The following is a 21,022-nucleotide window of genomic DNA, read 5'->3' on the forward strand; positions in this document are numbered from 1 at the left end:
GGAATCTCCACAAGAATGATTCCAAGTTTCCCAGCTATGAGGGGCGAGGCTAACACCAAACCCCATCACGCTCTGATGTTTCCTGTCTCTGACTTCCACCTGCTCCCTAAGGGCAGAAGAAGAAATGGGGGTGAACGTTCTCCTGACTCATGCTCAAAGCTTTTCTTCCCTTTCCAGGCATCTACCCATATCATTCATTCAATCGTATTTATTGAGTGCGGATGGCAGGGGCCTCTGAGACTCCCCAGTTTTCCAGAAGGGACCAGATAGCGGGGACTAGAATACTGCCCAGGGAGCCCTGGCAGCCACCTCACACCTGATTCCTCTAAGGTGCCAATCAGGGCAGCGGTTTATGAGGCTGTAAATCTGTAAGTTTTAATTAACTCTGTGCTTTGGAAACTCAGCGACAGGCAGCTGCGTGCCAGAACCGTTGGTAAATAAAGGCTTCGCTGGATCTACACACGATGCCCCGAGGCTGGGACCGTGCCAGCCAGGCTGCCCTTTCCACTAGTTGAAAAGGAGCCAGTGGTGATGCCTGCAGCCCTTGGGGCAGGCTAGGCTATCTTCTCTGCCCACCAGTAATGCCAGGCTTGTCACTGCCACACACAGTGCCAGACACTCACCCCGGGAGAACTGGCTCGTTCCCCTGGTCATTAATTCATTCAGTTATACTTATTAAGTACTTACTGTGTGCAGAGCACTGTACCAAGCACTTTGGAAAGTACCATACAGCAATAAAGAGTGACAATCCCTGCCTACAACGAGCTCACAGTCTAGAGGGGAAGGCCCTGGTCGGACGCTGACATTCCGATGCCCCTTCTCACCGATCCACTTCTTGAGATGTCTCAGCTTGGATCTTCCTGCCCATCCCCTCTCCTCCCAACCCCCCACCCCTGGCCCAGTCCCAGGTTTCTCAATGAGGGGCAGGGGAATTTCTGAGCCAGGCGGGCGGGAGCCATTCCTCCTGCTGCTCCAGGGGCTCTGGTCAAGATGAAAAGCTTCATCGTTTCCCCCAGAGAGTTCCTTGCCACTGGTTCCCCGGACTGGACGTGAGGAATTTCTGGGCTGGAGGCCTGGGGGACTTAGGGGACCCTTGCGGAGATTGGGAGACCCTTAGGGAGGCCTGGGGGAGGTTGGGGGACCTCTGGGGAGGCAGGGGGACCCTTGGGGGGCCTTAGGGGGACTGGGGGACCCTTGTGGGGCCTGAGGGGGACTGACTGGGGGACCCTTGGGGGGGCTGAGGGAGACTGGGGGAGATGCTTGGGGGGCCAGGGGGAGACTGGGGGACCCTGGGGGACCCTTAGGGAGGCCTGGAGGAGGTTGGGGGACCTCTGGGGAGGCAGGGGGACACTTGGGGGACCCTTGTGGGGCCTGAGGGGGACTGGGGGACCCTTGGGGGGCCTGAGGAGGACTGGGGGACCCTTGGGGGGCCTGAGGAAGACTGGGGGAGACGCTTGGGGGGCCAGCGGGAGACTGGGGGACCCTGGGGGAGACTGGGGGACCCTTAGGGAGGTCTGGGGGAGGTTGGGGGACCTCTGGGGAGGCAGGGGGACCCTTGGGGGGCCTGAGGGAGACCGGGGGACCCTTGGGGGGCCTGAGGGAGACTGGGGGAGACGCTTGGGGGGGCCAGGGGGAGACTGGGGGACCCTGGGGGAGACTGGGGGACCCTTAGGGAGGTCTGGGGGAGGTTGGGGGGACCTCTGGGGAGGCAGGGGGACCCTTGGGGGGCCTGAGGGAGACCGGGGGGACCCTTGGGGGGCCTAAGGGGGACTGGGGGACCCTTGGGGGGCCTGAGGGAGACTGGGGGAGACGCTTGGGGGGCCAGGGGGAGACTGGGGGACACTGGGGGAGACTGGAGGACGCTTAGGGAGGTCTGGGGGAGGTTGGGGGACCTCTGGGGGGCCAGGGGGACCCTTGGGGGACGTGGGGGAGACTGGGGGACCCTTGGGAAGATTGGGAGACCCTTAGGGAGGCGTGGAGGAGGTTGGAGGACCCCTGGGGTACAGGGGGACCCTTGGGGGGCTTGGAGGAGACTGGACCCTTGCGGACCTTGGGGAGATTGGGGAACATGTAGGGGGGCCTGGGGAAGACTGGGGGACCCTGGGGGGGGGCTTAGAGGAGACTGGGGACCCTTGGGGGCCTAGGGGAGATAGGGGGACCCTTGGGAAGATTGGGAGACCCTTAGGGAGGCCTGGAGAAGGTTGGAGGACCCCTGGGGTACAGGGGGACCCTTGGGGGGCTTGGAGGAGACTGGACCCTTGTGGACCTTGGGGAGATTGGGGAACATGTAGGGGGGCCTGGGGAAGACTGGGGGACCCTGAGGGGGGGGGCTTAGAGGAGACTGGGGACCCTTGGGGGCCTAGTGGAGATAGGGGGACACTTAGGGGGGGCTGGGGGACCCTTGGAGGGCCTGGGGGAGACTCTTGGGGGTCCTGAGGGAGACTGGGGGGCATTCTTGGGGGGTCCTGGGGGAGCCTGGGCCGGGCCCGGTCTGGATTTCCCCCCCGCCCCCTCCGCCCTGGGCCGCACTCACCCCTCCGCCCGGCCCGGCCCGGCCCGCTCCTCCGCGCGCGCGCCCGCCGCCTCCATGGCCGCCGCCGCCGCCGCCGCCGCCGCCGCGGGGCCGCGCCCGGGGCCGCGCGCGGGGCCGCGCCCGGGGCTCCGAGGGGGCGGGGGCGGTGCGGAGGAGCGGGCGGGGCGGGGAGGGGGGGTTGGGGGCGTGGCCAGGGGCTCGTCACGTGAGCCGGGCTCGCCTCTGCCAACATGGCCGCCCCCGGCGGTCCAGAGGCCCCCCCCGTCACGTGACGGTGGACTCCCTCCCGCGCGGGCCGCGCCCCCTAGCGGCGGGCGGGCGGGAGGGGCACGTGACCCGGGCCGGGCACGTGAGCGGGCGTGCGGCGGGCAGGGTGAGGGAGAAGATGGCGGCGGGGGGCGGGGGCCGGCGGGGCTGCTGCTGCTGCTGCTGCTGTTGCTGCGGGGAGAGGGAGAGCCGCACCCCGGAGGAGCTGGTACGAGGGCCCGGGGAAGGAGCTGGGGGAACCCGGGGAGCCCGCCACGGCCGAGGGACGTGGGCCTGCAGCTCCATCGCCATCTCCTCATCACCATCAATCGTATTTATTGAGCGCTTACTATGCGCAGAGCACTGGACTAAGCGCTTGGGAAGGACAAGTCGGCAACATAGAGAGACGGTCCCTCCCCAACAGCGGGCTCACAGTCTAAAAGGGGGAGACGGAGAACAGAACCAAACATACTAACAAAATAAAATAAATAGAATAGATAGGTACAAGTAAAATAAATAGAGTAATAAATATGTACAAACATATAGACATATATACAGGTGCTGTGGGGAGGGGAAGGAGGTAAGATGGGGGACGAGAGGGAGAGGAAGGAAGGGGCTCAGTGTGGGAAGGCCTCCTGGAGGAGGTGAGCTCTCACAAGGGCCTTGAAGGGAGGAAGAGAGCGAGCTGGGCGGAGGGGCAGAGGGATTGGGGGCAGAGGGACCGGGGGAGGACGTGGGCCGGGGGTCGATGGCGGGACAGGCGAGAGCGAGGTACGGTGAGGAGATTAGTGGTGGAGGAGCGGAGGGTGCGGGGTGGGCTGGAGAAGGAGAGAAGGGAGGTGAGGTAGGAGGGGGCGAGGGGATGGATGGAGAGCCTTGAAGCCCAGGGTGAGGAGTTTCTGCCTGATGCGCAGATTGATCGGTAGCCACTGGAGGTTTTTGATCATCACCATCACCATGAGCATGGCCTTGCTTAGGCCCTTACAGTGATGGCATTTATGAAGCGCCTGCTATGTGCCAAGCACTGTTCTAAGCGCTGGGGAGGTTACAAGGTGATCGGGTTGCCCCACGAGAGGGGGGGGTGCTCACAGTCTTCACCCCCATTTTCCAGGTGAGGGAACCGAGGCACAGAGAAGTAGGGGCAGTTGATAATAATAATTGCGATATTCGTTAAGGACCTTCCCGTGTGCCAGGTGCTTTACTAAGCGCTGTGGTGGGAGGCACCAACCTCCCTCTGCCCCTCCGCCAAGCTCGCTCTCTTCCTCCCTTCAAGGCCCTGCTGAGAGCCCACCTCCTCCAGGAGGCCTTCCCACACTGAGCCCCTGCCTTCCTCACCCCCTCGTCCCCCTCTCCATCCCCCCATCTTACCTCCTTCCCTTCCCCACAGCACCTGTATATATGTCTATATGTTTGTACATATTTATTACTCTATTTATTTATTTATTTTACTTGTACATATCTATTCTATTTATTTTATTTTGTTAGTATGTTTGGTTTTGTTCTCTGTCTCCCCCTTTTAGACTGTGAGCCCACTTGTTGGGTAGGGACTGTCTCTATATGTTGCCAATTTGTACTTCCCAAGCTCTTAGTACAGTGCTCTGCACACAGTAAGCGCTCAATAAATACAATTGATGATGATGATATCGAGTCCTTCCTCTCCCCCTCCCCATTCCCCCCGCCTTACCTCCTTCCCTTCCCCACAGCACCTGTATATATGTTTCTACGATTTATTACTCTATTTTACTTGTACATATCTCTTCTGTTTATTTTATTCTGTTAGTATGTTTGGTTTTGTTCTCTGTCTCCCCCTTCTAGACTGTGAGCCCACTGTTGGGTAGGGACCGTCTCTATATGTTGCCGACTTGTACTTCCCAAGCGCTTCCCCTACTTGTATTTATTACTCTATTTCTTTACTTGTTGAATACCTATTCTATTTATTTTATTTCTGTTAATATGTTTTGTTTTGTTTGTACTTCCCCTACTTGTATTTATTACTCTATTTCTTTACTTGTAGAATATCTATTCTATTTATTTTATGTCTGTTAGTATGTTTTGTTTTGTTCTCTGTGTCCCCCTTCTAGACTGTGAGCCCACTGTTGAGTAGGGACCGTCTCTATATGTTGCCGACTTGTACTTCCCAAGCGCTTAGTACAGTGCTCTGCGCATAGTAAGCGCTCAGTAAATACGATTGAGAAGCAGCGTGGCTCAGTGGAAAGAGCCCGGGCTTTGGAGTCAGAGGTCATGGGTTCAAATCCCGGCTCCGCCAATTGTCAGCTGGGTGACTTTGGGCAAGTCACTTCACTTCTCTGAGCCTCAGTTACCTCATCTGTAAAATGGGGATGAAGACTGTGAGCCCCCGTGGGACAACCTGATCACCTTGTAACCTCCCCAGCGCTTAGAACAGTGCTCTGCACATAGTAAGCGCTTAACAAATGTCATCATCATTATTGTTATTATTATTATTATTATTATTATTATTATTATTATTATTATTATTATTAACTGATTAAGTGACTTGCCCAGAGTCACACAGCTGACAATTGGCGGAGCCGGGATTACCCTGTGCCAGCCGCCGTTCTCAGCTCTGGGGTGGGTACTTTCATCCATTCAATCGTATTGATTGAGCGCTAACTGTGTGCAGAGCACTGGACTAAGCGCTTGGGAAGTCCAAGTCGGCAGCAGATAGAGACGGTCCCTACCCAACAGTGGCCTCACAGTCTAGAAGGGGGAGACAGGCAACGGTACAAAACATGGAGAAAGGTGTCAAAATCGTCAGAACAAATGGAATTAAAACTGTAATAATGATAGGATGCAATAATAATAATAATAATGGCATTTGTTAAGCGCTTACTATGTGCCATTCATTCAATCATATTGAGTGCTTACTGTGTGCAGAGGACTGTACTAAGCGCTTGGGATGTATAAGTTGGCAACAGATAGAGACGGTCCCTACCCAACAACGGGCTCACAGTCTAGAAGGGGGAGACAGGCAACAAAAGAAAACATGTAGACAGGTGTCAAAATCATCAGAACAAATAGAATTAAAGCCTTAATAATAATAGGATACGATAATAATAATGGCATTTGCTAAGTGCTTACTATGTGCCATTCATTCATTCAATCGTATTTATTGAGCGCTCACTGTGTGCAGAGCACTGTACTAAGCGCTTGGGAAGTCCAAGTCAGCAACATATAGACGGTCCCTACCCAACAACGGGCTTACAGTCTAGAAGGGGGAGACAGGCAATGAAACATGGAGACAGGTGTCAAAATTGTCAGAACAAATGGAATTAAAGCTATAATAATAGGATACAATAATAATAATAATGGGATTGTTAAGCGCTTACTATGTGCCATTCATTCATTCAATCATATTGAGCACTTACTGTGTGCAGAGGACTGTACTAAGCGCTTGGGAAGTCCAAGTTGGCAACATAGAGAGACGGTCCCTACCCAACAACAGGCTCACAGTCTAGAAGGGGGAGACAGGCAACAAAACAAGACATGAAGACAGGTGTCAAAATCGTCAGAACAAGTGGAATTAAAGCCATAATAATAATAGGATGCAATAATAATAATAATGGCATTTGTTAAGCGCTTACTATGTGCCATTCATTCATTCAATCATATTTATTGAGCGCTTACTGTGTGCAGAGCACTGTACTAAGCGCTTGGGAAGTCCAAGTCGGCAACAGATAGACGGTCCCTACCCAACAGCAGGCTCATAGTCTAGAAGGGGGAGACGGACAACAAAACAAAACATTAACAAAATAAAATAAATAGAATAGTAAGTATGTACAAGTAAAATAAATAGAGTAATAAATCTGTACAAACATATATACAGGTGCTGTGGGGAGGGGAAGGAGGTAAGACGGGGGGATGGGGAGGGGGAAGAGGGGGAGAGGAAGGCGGGGGCTCTGCTGGTCTAAGCGCTGGGGGGATACAACGTGATCAGGTTGTCCCACATGGGGCTCACAGTCTTCATCTCCATTTGACGGATGAGATCAGTGAGGTCCAGTGAAGTGACTTGCCCAAAGTCACAGAGCTGACAAGTGGCGGAATCAGGATTAGAACCCATGACTTTGACACCTGTCTACATGTTTTGTTATCTGTCTCCCCCTTCTAGACTGTGAGCCCGTTGTTGGGTAGGGACCGTCTCTATATGTTGCCGGCTTGTACTTCCCAAGTGCTTAGTACAGTGCTCTGCACACAGTAAGCGCTCAATAATAATGATAAGGATGGCATTTTTAAGCGCTTACCATGTGCAAAGCACTGTTCTAAGCGCTGGGGAGGTTACAAGGTGATCAGGTTGTCCCACGGGGGGCTCACGGTCTTAATCCCCATTTTGCAGATGAGGTAACTGAGGCACAGAGCAGTTAGGTGACTTGCCCAGAGTCACACAACTGACAATTGGCGGAGCTGGGATTTGAACCCCTGACCTCTAACTCCAAAGCCCATCCTCTTAATACAATTGAATGAATGAATGAATGACCTCTGATTCCCAAGCCCAGGCTCTTTCCACTGAGCCACACGGCTTCACTAAAGCATGGCTTTAGTGGAAACAGCCCGGGCTTGGGAGTCAGAGGTGGTGGGTTCTAATCCCACCTCTGCCACTTACATTCACTCAGTCGTATTTATTGAGTGCTCACTGTGTGCAGAGCACTGGACTAAGCACTTGGGTAGTACAAGTCAGCAACAGAGACGGTCCCTACCCAACAACAGGCTCACAGTCTAGAAGGGGGGAAGTCGCACTTGTCAGCCGTGTGACTCTGAGCAAGTGAAGCAGTGTGGCTCAGTGGAAAGAGCCCGGACTTGGGAGTCAGAGGTCATGGGTACTAATCGCTGCTCTGCCACTTGTCAGCTGTGTGACTTTGGGCAAGTCACTTAACTTCTCTGGGCCTCAGTTACCTCATCTACAAAATGGGGATTAAGACTGTAAGCCCCACGGGGGACAACCTGATCACCTTGTATCAGTCCCAGTGCTTAGAACAGTGCTTTGCACATAGTGCTTAACAAATACCATCATTATTATTATTAACTCCACTTCTCTGGGCCTCAGTTCCCTCATCTGTAAAACGGGAATTAAAGTTGTGAACTCCACATGGGACAACCTGATTACCTTGTATCTCCCCCAGCGCTTAGAACAGTGTTTTATTTTGTTAGTATTTTTGGTTTTGTTCTCTGTCTCCCCCTTTTAGACTGTGAGCCCACTGTTGGGTAGGGACTGTGTCTATATGTTGCCAATTTGTACTTCCCAAGCGCTTAGTACAGTGCTCTGCACATAGTAAGCGCTCAATAAATACGATTGATGATGATGATGATGCTTGGCACAGAGTAAGCACTTAACAAATTCCATTATTATTCCAAGTAAATCGGGCTGGACACAGTCCCTGTACCATGTGGGACTCAAAGTCTCAATTCCCATTTAACAGATGAGGTAGCTGAGGCCCAGAGAAGTGAAGGGACTTGCCCAGGGTCACACAGCAGGCAAGTGGCGGAGCTGGGATGTGGAACCCCGATCATATCGGCTGAGGGCAGCACTCATCCCGCTCGAGTGGGTGATAATAATGATGGTATTTTGTTAAGCGCGTACTGTGTGCGCTGTTCTAAGCACTGGGGTAGATACTGGGTAATCAGTTTGCCCCACGTGGGGCTCACGGGCTTAATCCCCATTTTCCAGATGAGGTAACTGAGGCACAGAGAAGTGAAGTGACTTGCCCAAAGTCACACAGCTGACAATAATAATAATGGCATTTATTAAGCGCTTTCTATGTGCAAAGCACTGTTCTGAGTGCTGGGGAGGCTACAAGGTGATCAGGTTGTCCCTTGGGGGCTCACAGTCTTAATCCCCATTTTACAGATGAGGGAACTGAGGCCCAGAGAAGTTAAGTGACTTGCCCAAAGTCTCACAGCTGACAGTCGGCGGAGCCGGGATTTGAACCGATGACCTGTGACTTCCAAGTCCTTGCTCTTTCCACTAAGCCCACAGTAAGCGCTCAATAAATACGATTGATTGATTAAGCCACGAATAATAACGATGGTATTTGTTAAGCGCTTACTATGTGCCAGGGACTGTACCACGCGCCAATTCCAGGGCCACAGTCCAGAGCTGGGGCCTGTCCCATCTGACAAGGTGCAGGGCCCAAGGGAGAGCGGAGCTGAGCCACCTCTCTGGGCCCACCAGCCTGTGGCAGGCCCACACCCCTCTCTCTTCCCCGCTTCCCTCCTTATTCCCTTTCATCAATCAGTCCCATTTATCAAACACTTACTGCGTGCGGAGCACCACACTAAAGGCTTGGGAGGGTTCAGTCGGCACTCTCCATCATCACCTCCTCTTCGGGACCGCTTTGGCCTTTCCCCTCATCTTCCCTCATTTCCCCCCCGAAGCTTGTGGAGACACGGCCTCCCAACCTGCACTGTTGCCCTGACAGACGCTTTGTAGAAGATCCTCCCGCCATCCTTCGTCTCTGCAGCGGGAAAGGCGTTTTTGAACCAGATGAGAGCTTAGGGGCGAAGGCGTGCTGGGCTCTTTTGGCTGCGGGTGATCTACTAGTCAGCAGCATTTTGCATGTCATGCCTGCATCGTATCGAGTTGCGCTTGACTTACTCATTCTGTACAGCTTCCCGCGGCTCTTTCCAGGTGGCTAATAATTCAGTCCCTTCACCTTCTAAATATGTCTGGAAAATGGAGGGCAGATACTGATAGAGGTAGATTGCATATTTTCTGATTTGAGATGGAGTGACTTTGTCTCATTGTCAGCCCCTAGCCAGATGCTGTGTTTGTCCATCTGCCGTCATTGGACATCTTTTCCATTCCCTGCAAATAAATGTGACAGTCCAAGAATGTGTCCGATCCCAGGATCAGACACAGAGCGTGTTAGGTGGATGTATTTTTTTTAGTCTGCAAAATGTTGTTTCCCATTGCTTTAAGGCCCTTCTGCTAGGTAATTCCTATTTACTAATGGTGAGAACAGTCCTCATGAATTCACCTAAAAGTTATCTTCATTCCCACCCTTGATCTGTTTCATTAGACTATCCTTGGAGAAACACAGGAGGAAGATGATGAGATCCTCCCACGCAAGGACTATGAGGTGAGAATCAAAAACACTACTGCAGTTAGCTAAGGGAGGAGGGAATGATCTCCAGGTAGAGCTTAATGATTGCAGAATTACAGATGCTATTTCTGAGCCTTTTTTGAGGACAGGGATTGTGCCTTTTAACTAAAGGTAAATCAGTCAGTAATACTGAGCTCTTATTCCATGCTGAGCACTGTAGTAAGCGCTGAGGCCCTTGTGAGATGACAGTGTGTATCCAGTATGTTTTATGTCTGCCCAAGCAGTAAGCAAAGTGCTTGGCACATAGTAAGCTTTATTATTAAAATTATTACCATCATCATCATTAGGAGAGTACACTAGCGTTAACAGTTATGATCCTCAAGAAGCTTACAGTAGTACAGTGTTCAGCACAGAGTATGAGCTCAATAAATCCCATAGATTGAAGGAGGAAGCATTGAGCTGGCCTGTGTAAATGCGTAATTCCCTCAAAGCTTGAAGGAGAAAGGATGTTCTCTAGGTATTGATGCCTATCAACCATGAACACTTTGTCACCAGGTTGTAGATCGTAGATTTGGAGGCCTTTATTATAGGCTGTTAGGGAAATCATGGAACAAATCCAAACAAGTAGGTATCTAAACCAGGGAAGATTCTGCCTGCCCCTGTGCTGTAGACCAGAGGGAATGACCCCTGCCCACTCAGTCCTGAGTTACCTACATTCTCATCTTATCCCAGGAGCCTCAGTCCCAATTAGTTCAAGTAATTTTGGAGCAACTGAATTCTTGTCTGGTTGCTTTCTGTCTGTCCTGAGAAGTGTTTGCACCTGAAAACTTGATTAACTTTGGAACGGGGAATGGTGTCTGCTAGAGTGGGGTTGCCTCTGGGCTGGAGCTGTGTTTTAGAATAATAATAATAATGTTGGTATTTGTTAAGCGCTCACTATGTGCCGAGCAGTGTTCTAAGCACTGGGGTAGAGACAAGGTAATCAGGTTGTTCCATGTGGGGCTCACAGTCTTCATCCCCATTTTACAGATGAGGTAACTGAGGCACAGAGAAGTGAAGTGACTTGCCCATAGTCACACAGCTGACAAGCGGTGGAGCCGGGATTAGAACCCGTGACCTCTGACTCCAAAACCCGGGCTTTTTCCACCAAGCCACGCTGCTTCTCAAGTGGTGGTGACTCCACTGATAAAAGATAGATAGGAGCTGATTTAAAAACAGAGTTATTACTGTAGTAAAGACTCGAAGCACTTAAAGGAAGAATATTTGATTTCCATTTGGAGTGAGGTAGCCCATCCAGGCTGACTTTTTGGTTTTTGTTCCACTTCCTGTAAGTACTTTTACTTTTTGGTTGTGGTTGGGATTCTCCATCCTGGGGATGTGAAAGCCTCTCCTCACCACTTATGTACAGTTGTTTTTTTTCTTGTGTGTGTAGTTTATATACTTCCCCATATGTTAAGATGTTTGACTGGATTTGTACTGCTTCCTCCTCTGTACTGTTCTCCCAACAGCTTTCATTGTTTGTAAATGGTTCTTATCTTCCCCCATTGGATTCTCATTTCTTACCCACTACTGCCACTTCTGCATCACCAGCACCCTAGGGTGCTCACCCAGTAAGCCTTGGGAAGCTCCCCTTGGTAGCACTTTTGTACTTATCTTCAAATTCTGTTGCTTCCCATGCTCTGTAATTTGTGTTAGTCCCCCCCTTAATGATGGTCCTTGTTAAGCACTTACTATGTGCAAAGCACTGTTCTGAGCCCTCTAGATTGTAAGCTCCTTGAAGGCGGGGATTGGGTCTACTAACTCTGTTGTTCCCTGCCAAGTGCACACAGTGAGCACTTGTAAACGCTGCTGACGGTAAAATTCCTTGAGGCCAGGGAACTTGTCTTGCTATTGTTGTACTCCCAAAAGGCACTCTAAAATTCCATTGATTGACTGACATTGTTCAACAAAGTATGCCAATCCCTTCACTACTGTAGATGACAGGGCCCTGTTCTGGAGAATTTTCAGTCTGAGTTAGAACAATAATAATAATAGCAGTATCAGTAATGGTATTTGTTAAGCGGCTTAGTATGTGTCAAATGCCCTTCAAAGCGCTGGGGTAAATACAAGTTTATCACCTTGATCACAGTCTGAGTAGGAGAGAGGGCAGGTATTGAATCCCTATTTTACAGATAAGAAAACTGAGGCACAGAGAAGTGAAGTGATTCGCCTTGGTCACACAGCAGGCAATGGGCAGATTAGGGGTTAGAACACAAGTCCTCCTACTCGCAGGCCTGTGCTCTTTCCGCTAGACCACAGTGCTTTTCGTAAAGACAGTAAGGAGTCCTAGACTATCTCGTATTTTCTTGGCCATCTATTGCCCTTACTATCTCTGCCTCTCCTTCCGCTCCCTTTTATCCAGTCATCCTATTCCCATTCTTCAGCATTTCAAGTGACATCCTTAGCCTGAAAGACCCTCCTCTGCCCAGTTCCTGATGTTTAAAACAGCTGGGGAGTCAGTCAGTTGGTGTTATTTATCAATCAACTGTATTTATTGAGCACTTGGTGCTTGAGACAGTACAGTAAAACAGGGTTGGTAGACACGTTCCCTGCCCATTAAGAACTTACAGTCTAGACGGGGAGGCACATGTTAAAAAAAAGATGGACATACACGTAAGTGCTGTGGGTGGGGTGAATATCAAGTGCTTAAAGGGGACAGATTCAAGTAGATAGGTGACACGGAAGGGAGAGGCAGTAGGGGAAATGAGAGCTTAGTCAGGGAAGACATCCGAGGAGATGTGATTTTTAAAATAAGGCTTTGAAGGTGGGGGAGAGTACTGGTCTGAGGTATATGAATGGGGAGGGAGTTCCAGGGCAGAGGGAAGACACATGCAAGGGATTGGCAGTGAGATAGGCAAGATCAAGGTATGGTGAGTAGGTTGGCAACGTGTGTATTCATTCATTCGTTCAGTCGTGTTTATTGATCGCTTACTTTGTGCAGAACACTGTACTAAGCACTTGGAAAGTACAATTTGGCAACAAATAGACCTAACGGACTCACAGCGTAGAAGGAAATTAGGGAAGTAAGGCAGGTGATTGAGTACTTCAAAGCCGATGGTAAGGAGTTTCTGTTCAATGCGGAAGTAGATGGGCAACCCCTGGAGGTTCTTGAGGACAGGGAGACATGGACTTAATGTTTTTTTAAGTGAAATGGTCCAGTGAGCAGAGTGAAGTATGGACTAGAGTGGAGAGAGGCAGGAGGCTGGGAGGTGAGCAAGGCGGCTGATGGCAGTAGTCAAGGTAGGATATGATGAATTAGGATCAGCACAGTAGCAGTTTTGACAGAGAAGGTAGGGAAGATTTTGTGAAGGTGGAACCGACAAGATTTGGTGACAGATTGAATATGTGGGTTGAATGAGAGAGGTGAGACGAGGAAAATGCCGAGATTATAGGCTTGTGAGACCGGGAGGTAGTGATGTTGTCTCCAGTCATGGGAAAGACACGAGGAGGACAGAGCTCAGGTCGGAAGATGAGTTTTGTTTTGGACACGTTTAGTCCATGGCAGGTTATTTACTGAGCACTAAGCACTGTTCTGAGCATCTGGGAAAGTGTTCAGTTTGGGAAAGTGCCAAATAGTTGAGTTGGCAGACCCAGCCCTTGCCCACAAGGAGCTTACAGTCTACAGGAAATTCCACTGCCTCCATGAATCCATTCTGGACATCCAATCCCTTGTCTCTCGTCATTCATCACTCCTTGCATTTATCCATCTGTTTACCCGTAATGTAAATAGTTATTTAAATTAGTACTGTCCCACACACTTAGTACAGTGTCCTGCACACTGTAAACACTCAATAAATATGATGATTGATTGAATATAGTGATAATATGATGATGGTAGTGTAGTGATGATAGTATTTATTAAGTGCTTACTATAGCCCAACCCTGCAGCACTTATGTGCATATCTTTGAATTATATATTATAAATTATTCATATTAATGCCTGGCTCCTTCTCTAGACTGTAAGATCTTTATGGACAGGGAATGCGTCTGCTAATTCTACTGTATTGTGCTTTTCCAAATGTATAGTATATTAGTATAGTATAATTAGTATAGTGCTCTGCACATAGTAAGCACTCAAATGCCATGGATTGATTGATACTTACTGAGTGTGTAGGGCAGACTGAAAGCTCCTGAAAGGAGAGGTGACTTTTTAAAACTTATTTTAACATTGTTCAGCACTGTTCCACATGCAACTGGGGAAGCAGCAGAGCTTAGTGGAAAAAGCATGGGCCTGGGAATCGGCGGACTTGGTTTCTAATCCTGGCTCCTCCGCTTGTCTGCTGTGTCCCTTGAATAAGTCACTTAATTTATCTTGGTCTCATTTACCTCATCTGTAAAATGAGGATTAAGACTGCGAGCCCCACGTGGGACGTGGACTGCGTCCAACCTTGTATCTACCCCAGCACTTAGTTCAGAGCCTGGCACAAAGTAAGTGTTTAACAAATTCATTTAAAAAAAACAAACAAACAGAAAAACTGGATGACTGCCATTTGGTGAGCGTGATACAGTCCGGTAAACTAAAGTAGGTGGAGTTCATTCATTCATGTTTATTGAGTGCTTACTGTTTGCAGAGCACTGTTGATAACTAACTATTGGAAAATGTGTATTTTTAAATCACTGGATCCTGCAGGGGTGGAACTTCACAGCGACAGAGGCAACTCCAGTCCCAGGCTCATGGGCTATAGGGAGTCAAGTTCTTACTACAAGGAGACCCATCCAACCTTTCTGGAGCCTTTATTCCCAGTTTCAGGAGAAGTGCGCAGAGTGGCTCTGGAAATGGCGGGGAATGTATCTACCATCTCTATTGTATTGTACTCTCCCAAGTGCTTAGTACAGTACCCTGCACACTGTAAGCACTGAATACATATCTTTGATTTCAGGATCAGCCAAGCAGGCTTGGAAATGGTCATGGTAGCTGGTAATTTTCAAAGCCCAACTATTAAATTGTAGCTGCAAGGGCGTCTTGACATCCCACCCCCATTCTTAAATTCTCTCTGAAGCCAAACAGTGAGAGGCCCCCCAAACCAGAATTTCCTGAATGGGTTTTTTGGTTGCTTTTTTTTTTTTTGCTGAGCACTTAGTATAGTGCTCTGCACACTGAAAGTGCTCAGGAGATATTAGTGGTCGATTGATTGTCTAGTTCTTACGCTCTTCGTAGTTTTGGTTTAGACCTTACTGCAATTTGTCTCCCTTGTGATTCTCTTGTAGAGTTTGGATTATGATCGCTGTATCAATGATCCCTACCTGGAAGTGTTGGAGAGCATGGATAACAAGGTGGGACCTATTTCCTTCAGGGACTAAGAGGTCTGCAGAAGCTTTCTGTATTTAGAAGTTTGCTGTTCCTTTGACTGTTTAAAAACATCCCCCATCGCCCCACCCCTCTCTGAGAGATTACTAGTTGCATATCTGTTTGTTTCTGTCTTGGCACCCCTGCTGCTTTGCCTGATCCAGAACCTCAAGAATCGTCCAGCCTTTTATTTTAGCGACCTCCCCAGTGCCCCTATGATCCTCTCACGTCGGGTCGGCCATTCCCTTCTTTAAAGTGGGCAGTGATCTGCCCCGATCCAGTCTGGTCGGGTGAGCCTCATTTCTCTTGCCTTTGTCACCTTGTCTGTCTCAAAAATATCTTGCTCTTCCTCTGGCCACCCAGAAAGGTCGATGGTATGAGGCCGTGAAGTGGATGATGGTGTTTGCCATTGGAGTCTGCACAGGACTGGTAAGGAAACTGGGCGGGGGGAGAGGGAGCAAAGTGGGCCAGAGGAGAGGGGTTAGCCAGACAGGGAGTGTGAGTATTCCTGTCTTTCCCTCCTAAATCTTGTCTCTGTATCTCCTCTGAATCCTGAATTAGTTTGTGTTCCCGCAAAGTGCCCCGGGGGAACTGTGTTGTGGCTGCCTAGTAGATTCTTGTAACCAATCCCAAGTCTCCCCAGAAATCTGCTTTTGACAGAGTTTTTAATATTGAAATGGCAACAAGGATGGCCTCCAGTTGTATTTGAACACACCTTAGATCCATGAGTGCATGCACACACACGTGCACGCATGCAAGCGCGCAGTAGTCACCTGTTAGCTTCAGCGCAGCTGCCCACAGCTGTGCAACCCACCCAGAGTGGTTTTGCTTCACTTCCTCTAAGTGGTTTTCACTTTTTCGTTTCCCTGTTGGAGTTGGTGGAGGGGCTACTGAGCTTAGGAAAGAGAAATTGTTCCCCAAACCTCACGAGGCCCGCCCACCTCAGATGCTTTGTGGTTCAGACCGGGGCTCCAGAATTTTGCCCCATGCAGGCTGCCATTCAGTTGGACGGGCCTGGGCAATGGGATTTTGAACTTCCACTGAACAGGAAGAAGTGGGGGGGAATACCAGGAATTCTTCCGGTGGGAGGAGCTCCCAGCCCTACTGTGCCCATCGGCTACAGGTACCACCAGCTGAGCTTGGAACTCCAGCACCCAGAAGGAAAGAGGGAAGACAATCCTTGGGAACCCCTGGAGTGGGGGTGTGCCCAAGCTTGTCTTCCCTTCCTTGTCACCTGAGACGGACAGCTAGAGCCTCGGGAGGGACGGATGGAGGGAGCAAGATCTCCTAGTCTTAAGTGGCAGAAGGACCAATTCGAAGTCTGATCAGAGAAGTTCTCTGTAATGAGAAATCTAATGTGACGGTAGTTTTTCGTGCTTTTTTTAAATGTAAAATCCACTATGGAGACTGGATTTCTCCAGGGACTTTGAAAAATGTTCTTAAGTGAAAGACTTCTATTAGGGCTGTCTACTAGTCAGTCAAGCAGTTGTATTTACTGAGCACTTACTGTATGAAGAACACTAAACTAACACTTGGGAGACTCCAATATAACAATATAATACTCATTCCCTTCCCACAGCAAGCTTACTAGAAAGTGACTTTGCCATGCTTCATGGGCTGGATGCCATAAGTGATGGATCGACTCACCAGTTAAAGATGTTGTCTGTCTCTGTGGTACTCCAGCACGATCAGCCTGAATTCTCAGTTTTCCTTTGGCTGTAGCCCCGTGTGTGCTGAGGCAGCCCTTTGAAGCAGTGTGGTCGTATTGTCTAGACAGTCTTGCAGAGCAGAGCAGGGTAAAGGTACAGAAGCAGCACGACCTAGTGGGTAGAGCTCAGGCCTGGGCGCCAGAAGGACCTAGGTTCCAATCCCGGCTCTGCCACTTGTCAGCTGTGTGAACTTGGGCAAGTCATTTCCCTTCTTGGTGCCTCAGTTACCTCATCTGTAAAATGAGGATTAATGCTTGTATCTACCCCAGCGCTTAGTACAGTGCCTGGCATATAGAAAGCGCTTAACAAATACCTTAAAAGTAAAAAGGGTGGATGATAAAATTGCTACCCAATGGCCATTTTAATGAGCAGATTGTCTTCATTCCGTAGGACCTTAGTTGAGGGGATTCAGGAACTCCAACTACCAGTTCAGCAGGGCTGGCTCTAAAGTGAACAGTTTGCCTTTATGAGTGAAATTGTTTGATGCAAGATTCTCCCATCCTTTCCTTCCCCAGGTGGGTCTGTTGGTGGACTTCTTCGTGCGAATGTTCTCGCAACTCAAGTTCCGGGTGGTGCAGACTTGTATCCTTTCCATTGTTCCTGGTGTTTTCTGGAGCTATCCAGGTGCGTCTCTGTTGTGATCAAGCTAAATAGGAAAAGCATACAACTTTGGTGGAAACGTCTGCTTGTTAACCAGTGATTCAGTTATGGGCCCCTCACCAGTCTCTCAACAGAATCAACAAAGAGAAGCAGCATGGCCCTGTGGATTGAGCAGGGGCCTGGGAGCCAAAAAGATCTGGGTTCTAATCCCAGCTCCACTACTCGTTTGCTGCATGAACTTGGGCGAGTCGCTTCGTCTCTGTGCCTCCTTTCCCTCATCTATAAAATCAGTCAGTCAATCGTACCTGTTGAGCCAGTTTACTTTGTGCAGAGCACTGCGGCAAGTGCTTGGGAGAGTACAGTATAACAGACACATTCCCTGTCCACTAGGAGTTTACAGTCTTGAGGGGAAGACAGACACTAACGTGGGGTGTGGGAAAAGGACTGAGTCCACCCTGATTAGCTTGTACCTACCCCATTGCTTCTCTTCTGTGAATCAATGCCTTGTCGTAGCAGGAGAGTTTGCATACACCAGTGAAGCTTAGAGCCATGCCATTGAGAGAGATTCTCTCATCAGGGTTATCCATAATGAAAAGGTTCAAGCTGACGCTTCAGACAAAGTTGTTTCACCTATGCTGGTCAGTAGCGCCTGGGAAAGAGTCAAAGGCAGCTGATCAAGTGATCAAAATTTTGATCCAAGGCATTGCCAGAGACTTAAGTTTTTACTGTACAGAAGGCAATGTTAAACCACTTTGGGTTTTTTTACCAAGAAAACTCTAAGGGTAAAGTTTCATAAAGTCTCTGTGAGTCGGAAACAACTTGGTACCATTTGATGATGACCCCAGTGCTTAGTACAGTGCCTGGCACATGGAGTTTAAGAAAATATCGTTATTAAAAAAAAAAAAAAGAATCCTGGGGGAGACTAGAAAACAAATAGGGGGTGATGGGATGCATCAGGAGTTCTTTGGAGATTGAAAGTTGAGGAGTGGAGAACTAATTTCACAAAGGGTAACCATCTGACCCATCTGGGAACCAATAGACTCCCAACAGCAGCACCTTCAGGGTGAGTTGAGGAGATGGAAACACTCCATATGCATTAAACAGCCTTTTCTCTTGCTATCTAGACAGGCTGGCTTAAGGATGCCTGAGGATCAGCTTTGACACATCTCCCCCTGAAGTTTTACCTTTACTGCCCTGCTGCTCTTAAGCATTTTTGCACTACTCATTTGCTCATAGCTGTAGTCTCCTGGCTTTCAGCTCAGCTCTTTGCGGCAGCTATGAGTGCAAAGCCCTTAGGGTAGGGTTGCATTGGTGTGTGGTACACATTCAGCATGAAATTATAATGGCGACGGAGCCCTCTGGAAGTTGGTTTGCAGGAATTGGTCTCAGTTTCTGAAAGAGCCATGCAGCACCTCAGGTTTTTGCTGGAAATGGAGTCTCCAGCCAAGAGCAGTCAGGATGTGAAGCAACCAGACCCTCTGCGTGTTAGGAGAGGGAAGGACCACAGCCTTAGGCCCCAGCCTGCGGGCCCATGTTTTCCTTGACAGGGCTCCTGCAGCAGTGGAAGAGTGCAGTGAAAAGGGGTGCCTGGCCTTATCTCTCCTTGAGCTCTTGGGTTTTAACCTGACATTCATCTTCTTGGCCAGCTTGCTCGTCCTGATTCAGGTGAGTTGCATTAGATGGAAATTTGTAGCCAGTTTTGAGTGCATCCAAAGTTACTTCTCCCATACGAGTCAAAGGGGATTTCAGGAGTCCCTGAATGTTGCAAATCTCTTATTTTCTCAATCAGTTCTGGGAGGGTCAGCCATTGCTTCTGGGAGTCAGAAGGACCTGGATTCTAATCCTAGCTCTACCATGTGTCTGCTGTGTGGCCTTGAGCAAGTCACGTAACTTCTCTGTGCCTGTTACCTCATCTGTAAAATGGGGATTAAGACTGTGAGCCCACGTGGAGTATGGACTGTCCAATTTCATTAGCTTGTATCTACTCCAGTGTTTAGTACAGTCCCTTGTCACATAGTAATTGCTTAACAAATACCATTTCAAAAGAAAAATTAGTGGTATTTATTGAGCACTTATTGGCGCAGGGCACTATACTGATTGTTTGGGAAAGTACAGGTACAACAGAGTTGGTAGACACGATCCCCGCCCTTAAGGAGCTTACAGTCTAGACAGACTTGAAAATAAATGATAGGGGAGGCAACTTAGTACACAGCTAGGTACACGCGTACTGGGAGGGAGAGTTGGGGGCAAATACCTGTGTGCTTAGGTTCTCTCTCTTTAGCCTTTTTTGGGGGCGGGGAGAATCATCGACCAAGGGGTCAGCTTGGGTGTATCAGTTTCCTTGGCCTGGAAAAGGGACCTGGAGACAATAGAGCTGGCCCAGGAGGCTGCTTCTCCCTCCCATCCCACCCGTTGCTGGGTGGGAGTCTGAATCCGCACTGTGTCCCCTCTCCTCATCAGCCAGTGGCAGCGGGCTCTGGGATTCCCGAGATCAAGTGTTACCTGAATGGCATCAAAGTGCCCGGGGTCGTCCGCCTCCGCACCCTGGTGTGCAAAGTGCTGGGTGTGCTCTTCAGCGTGGCAGGCGGTAAGAAAGGCTCACTCACTTTCTCCACACCCACAGATGGGAGGGGAGGCGGGCCAGGGTGATCACTCTGACTCTAGCCGGGAGCCAGATATGTAGAGTTTTTCAAGAGTGCCCAAAGGGGTTGAAGTGTAAAGGGAATTTTCTCCTAAAACCTCCCAGGTGGCTTTAAATGGGGCTTGTTTTATATGGACTGCTCTCTAGGTTCTCTGTTGAGGCGGTCATCGCTTGCAGATTCTCACAGCTAGGGTTTGGGTTCCTAGAAGGGGGTGAACTAAGTGGGTTTTTATGAATGAAAGCCTTCTATTATTTGATCTTTTCCCTCGCTGACTTGTATTCAGGTCTCTTCGTTGGGAAGGAGGGCCCCATGATCCACAGTGGTGCAGTTGTAGGTGCTGGCTTGCCCCAGGTAAGGAGTGACTGTCTCCTTGAAAAGTGGACTCTGCTACTGATTCAAGGGGAGGTTTGTGGCCTAGTGGAAAGAGCACAGGACTGGGAGGCAGAGCACACCTGGGTTCTAATCTCAGCTTGCCTGCTTGCCACCTTCTTATGTGTCTGTTTTCTCATCTGTAAAATGGGACTTCTTGCCCCCCTTCAGACTGTGAGCCCACGTGTGGGTCAGGACTGGTGTCCGACCGGATCGTCTTGTATCCACCCCAGTGCTTAGTGTAGCTCTTGATACATAGTAAGCACTTAACAGATGTCATGTTATTGTTATTAAGGGCCGAGATGGTGGTAGCACTTGTCAAACAGGAGAGAGATCTGAGACACCGATTGAAACACTGACCCAAGATTTGGGTTTCCTGGTGTTGGCCTGGGATAGACTGGGAAGGATTCTTGTTCCCAGATCCTGCTTGGAGTTGGGGATGTTGAGATTTGAAGCTCTGCAGCTTTCTAGAACAACCAGTCTCCAGGGCATGGCAGAGACCTTTAGCTGTAATAGGCTGCTTTGTGCTGAAACCCTAGAAT

At 49.6% G+C, this 21,022-nt stretch overlaps 1 protein-coding gene across 1 annotated transcript in view; it reads left to right on the forward strand.

Annotated features, from left to right (window-relative positions):
• Positions 1 to 2,954: 2,954 nt before the first annotated feature.
• Positions 2,955 to 21,022, forward strand: part of CLCN6 (chloride voltage-gated channel 6) — a gene marked incomplete at its 5' end in the record, with an annotated part of 34,669 nt that continues 16,601 nt past the window's right edge. The window contains 8 exons of the mRNA XM_038746870.1: positions 2,955 to 3,008; positions 9,811 to 9,870; positions 15,082 to 15,147; positions 15,524 to 15,589; positions 17,385 to 17,451; positions 19,028 to 19,134; positions 19,930 to 20,056; positions 20,395 to 20,462. Of these exons, the coding sequence (XP_038602798.1) occupies positions 2,955 to 3,008; positions 9,811 to 9,870; positions 15,082 to 15,147; positions 15,524 to 15,589; positions 17,385 to 17,451; positions 19,028 to 19,134; positions 19,930 to 20,056; positions 20,395 to 20,462 (615 nt within the window). The remainder of the gene's footprint in view (positions 3,009 to 9,810; positions 9,871 to 15,081; positions 15,148 to 15,523; positions 15,590 to 17,384; positions 17,452 to 19,027; positions 19,135 to 19,929; positions 20,057 to 20,394; positions 20,463 to 21,022) is intronic.

The sequence above is a fragment of the Tachyglossus aculeatus genome, chromosome 5 (genome assembly GCF_015852505.1).
Source record: "Tachyglossus aculeatus isolate mTacAcu1 chromosome 5, mTacAcu1.pri, whole genome shotgun sequence".
Lineage (NCBI taxonomy): Eukaryota > Metazoa > Chordata > Mammalia > Monotremata > Tachyglossidae > Tachyglossus > Tachyglossus aculeatus.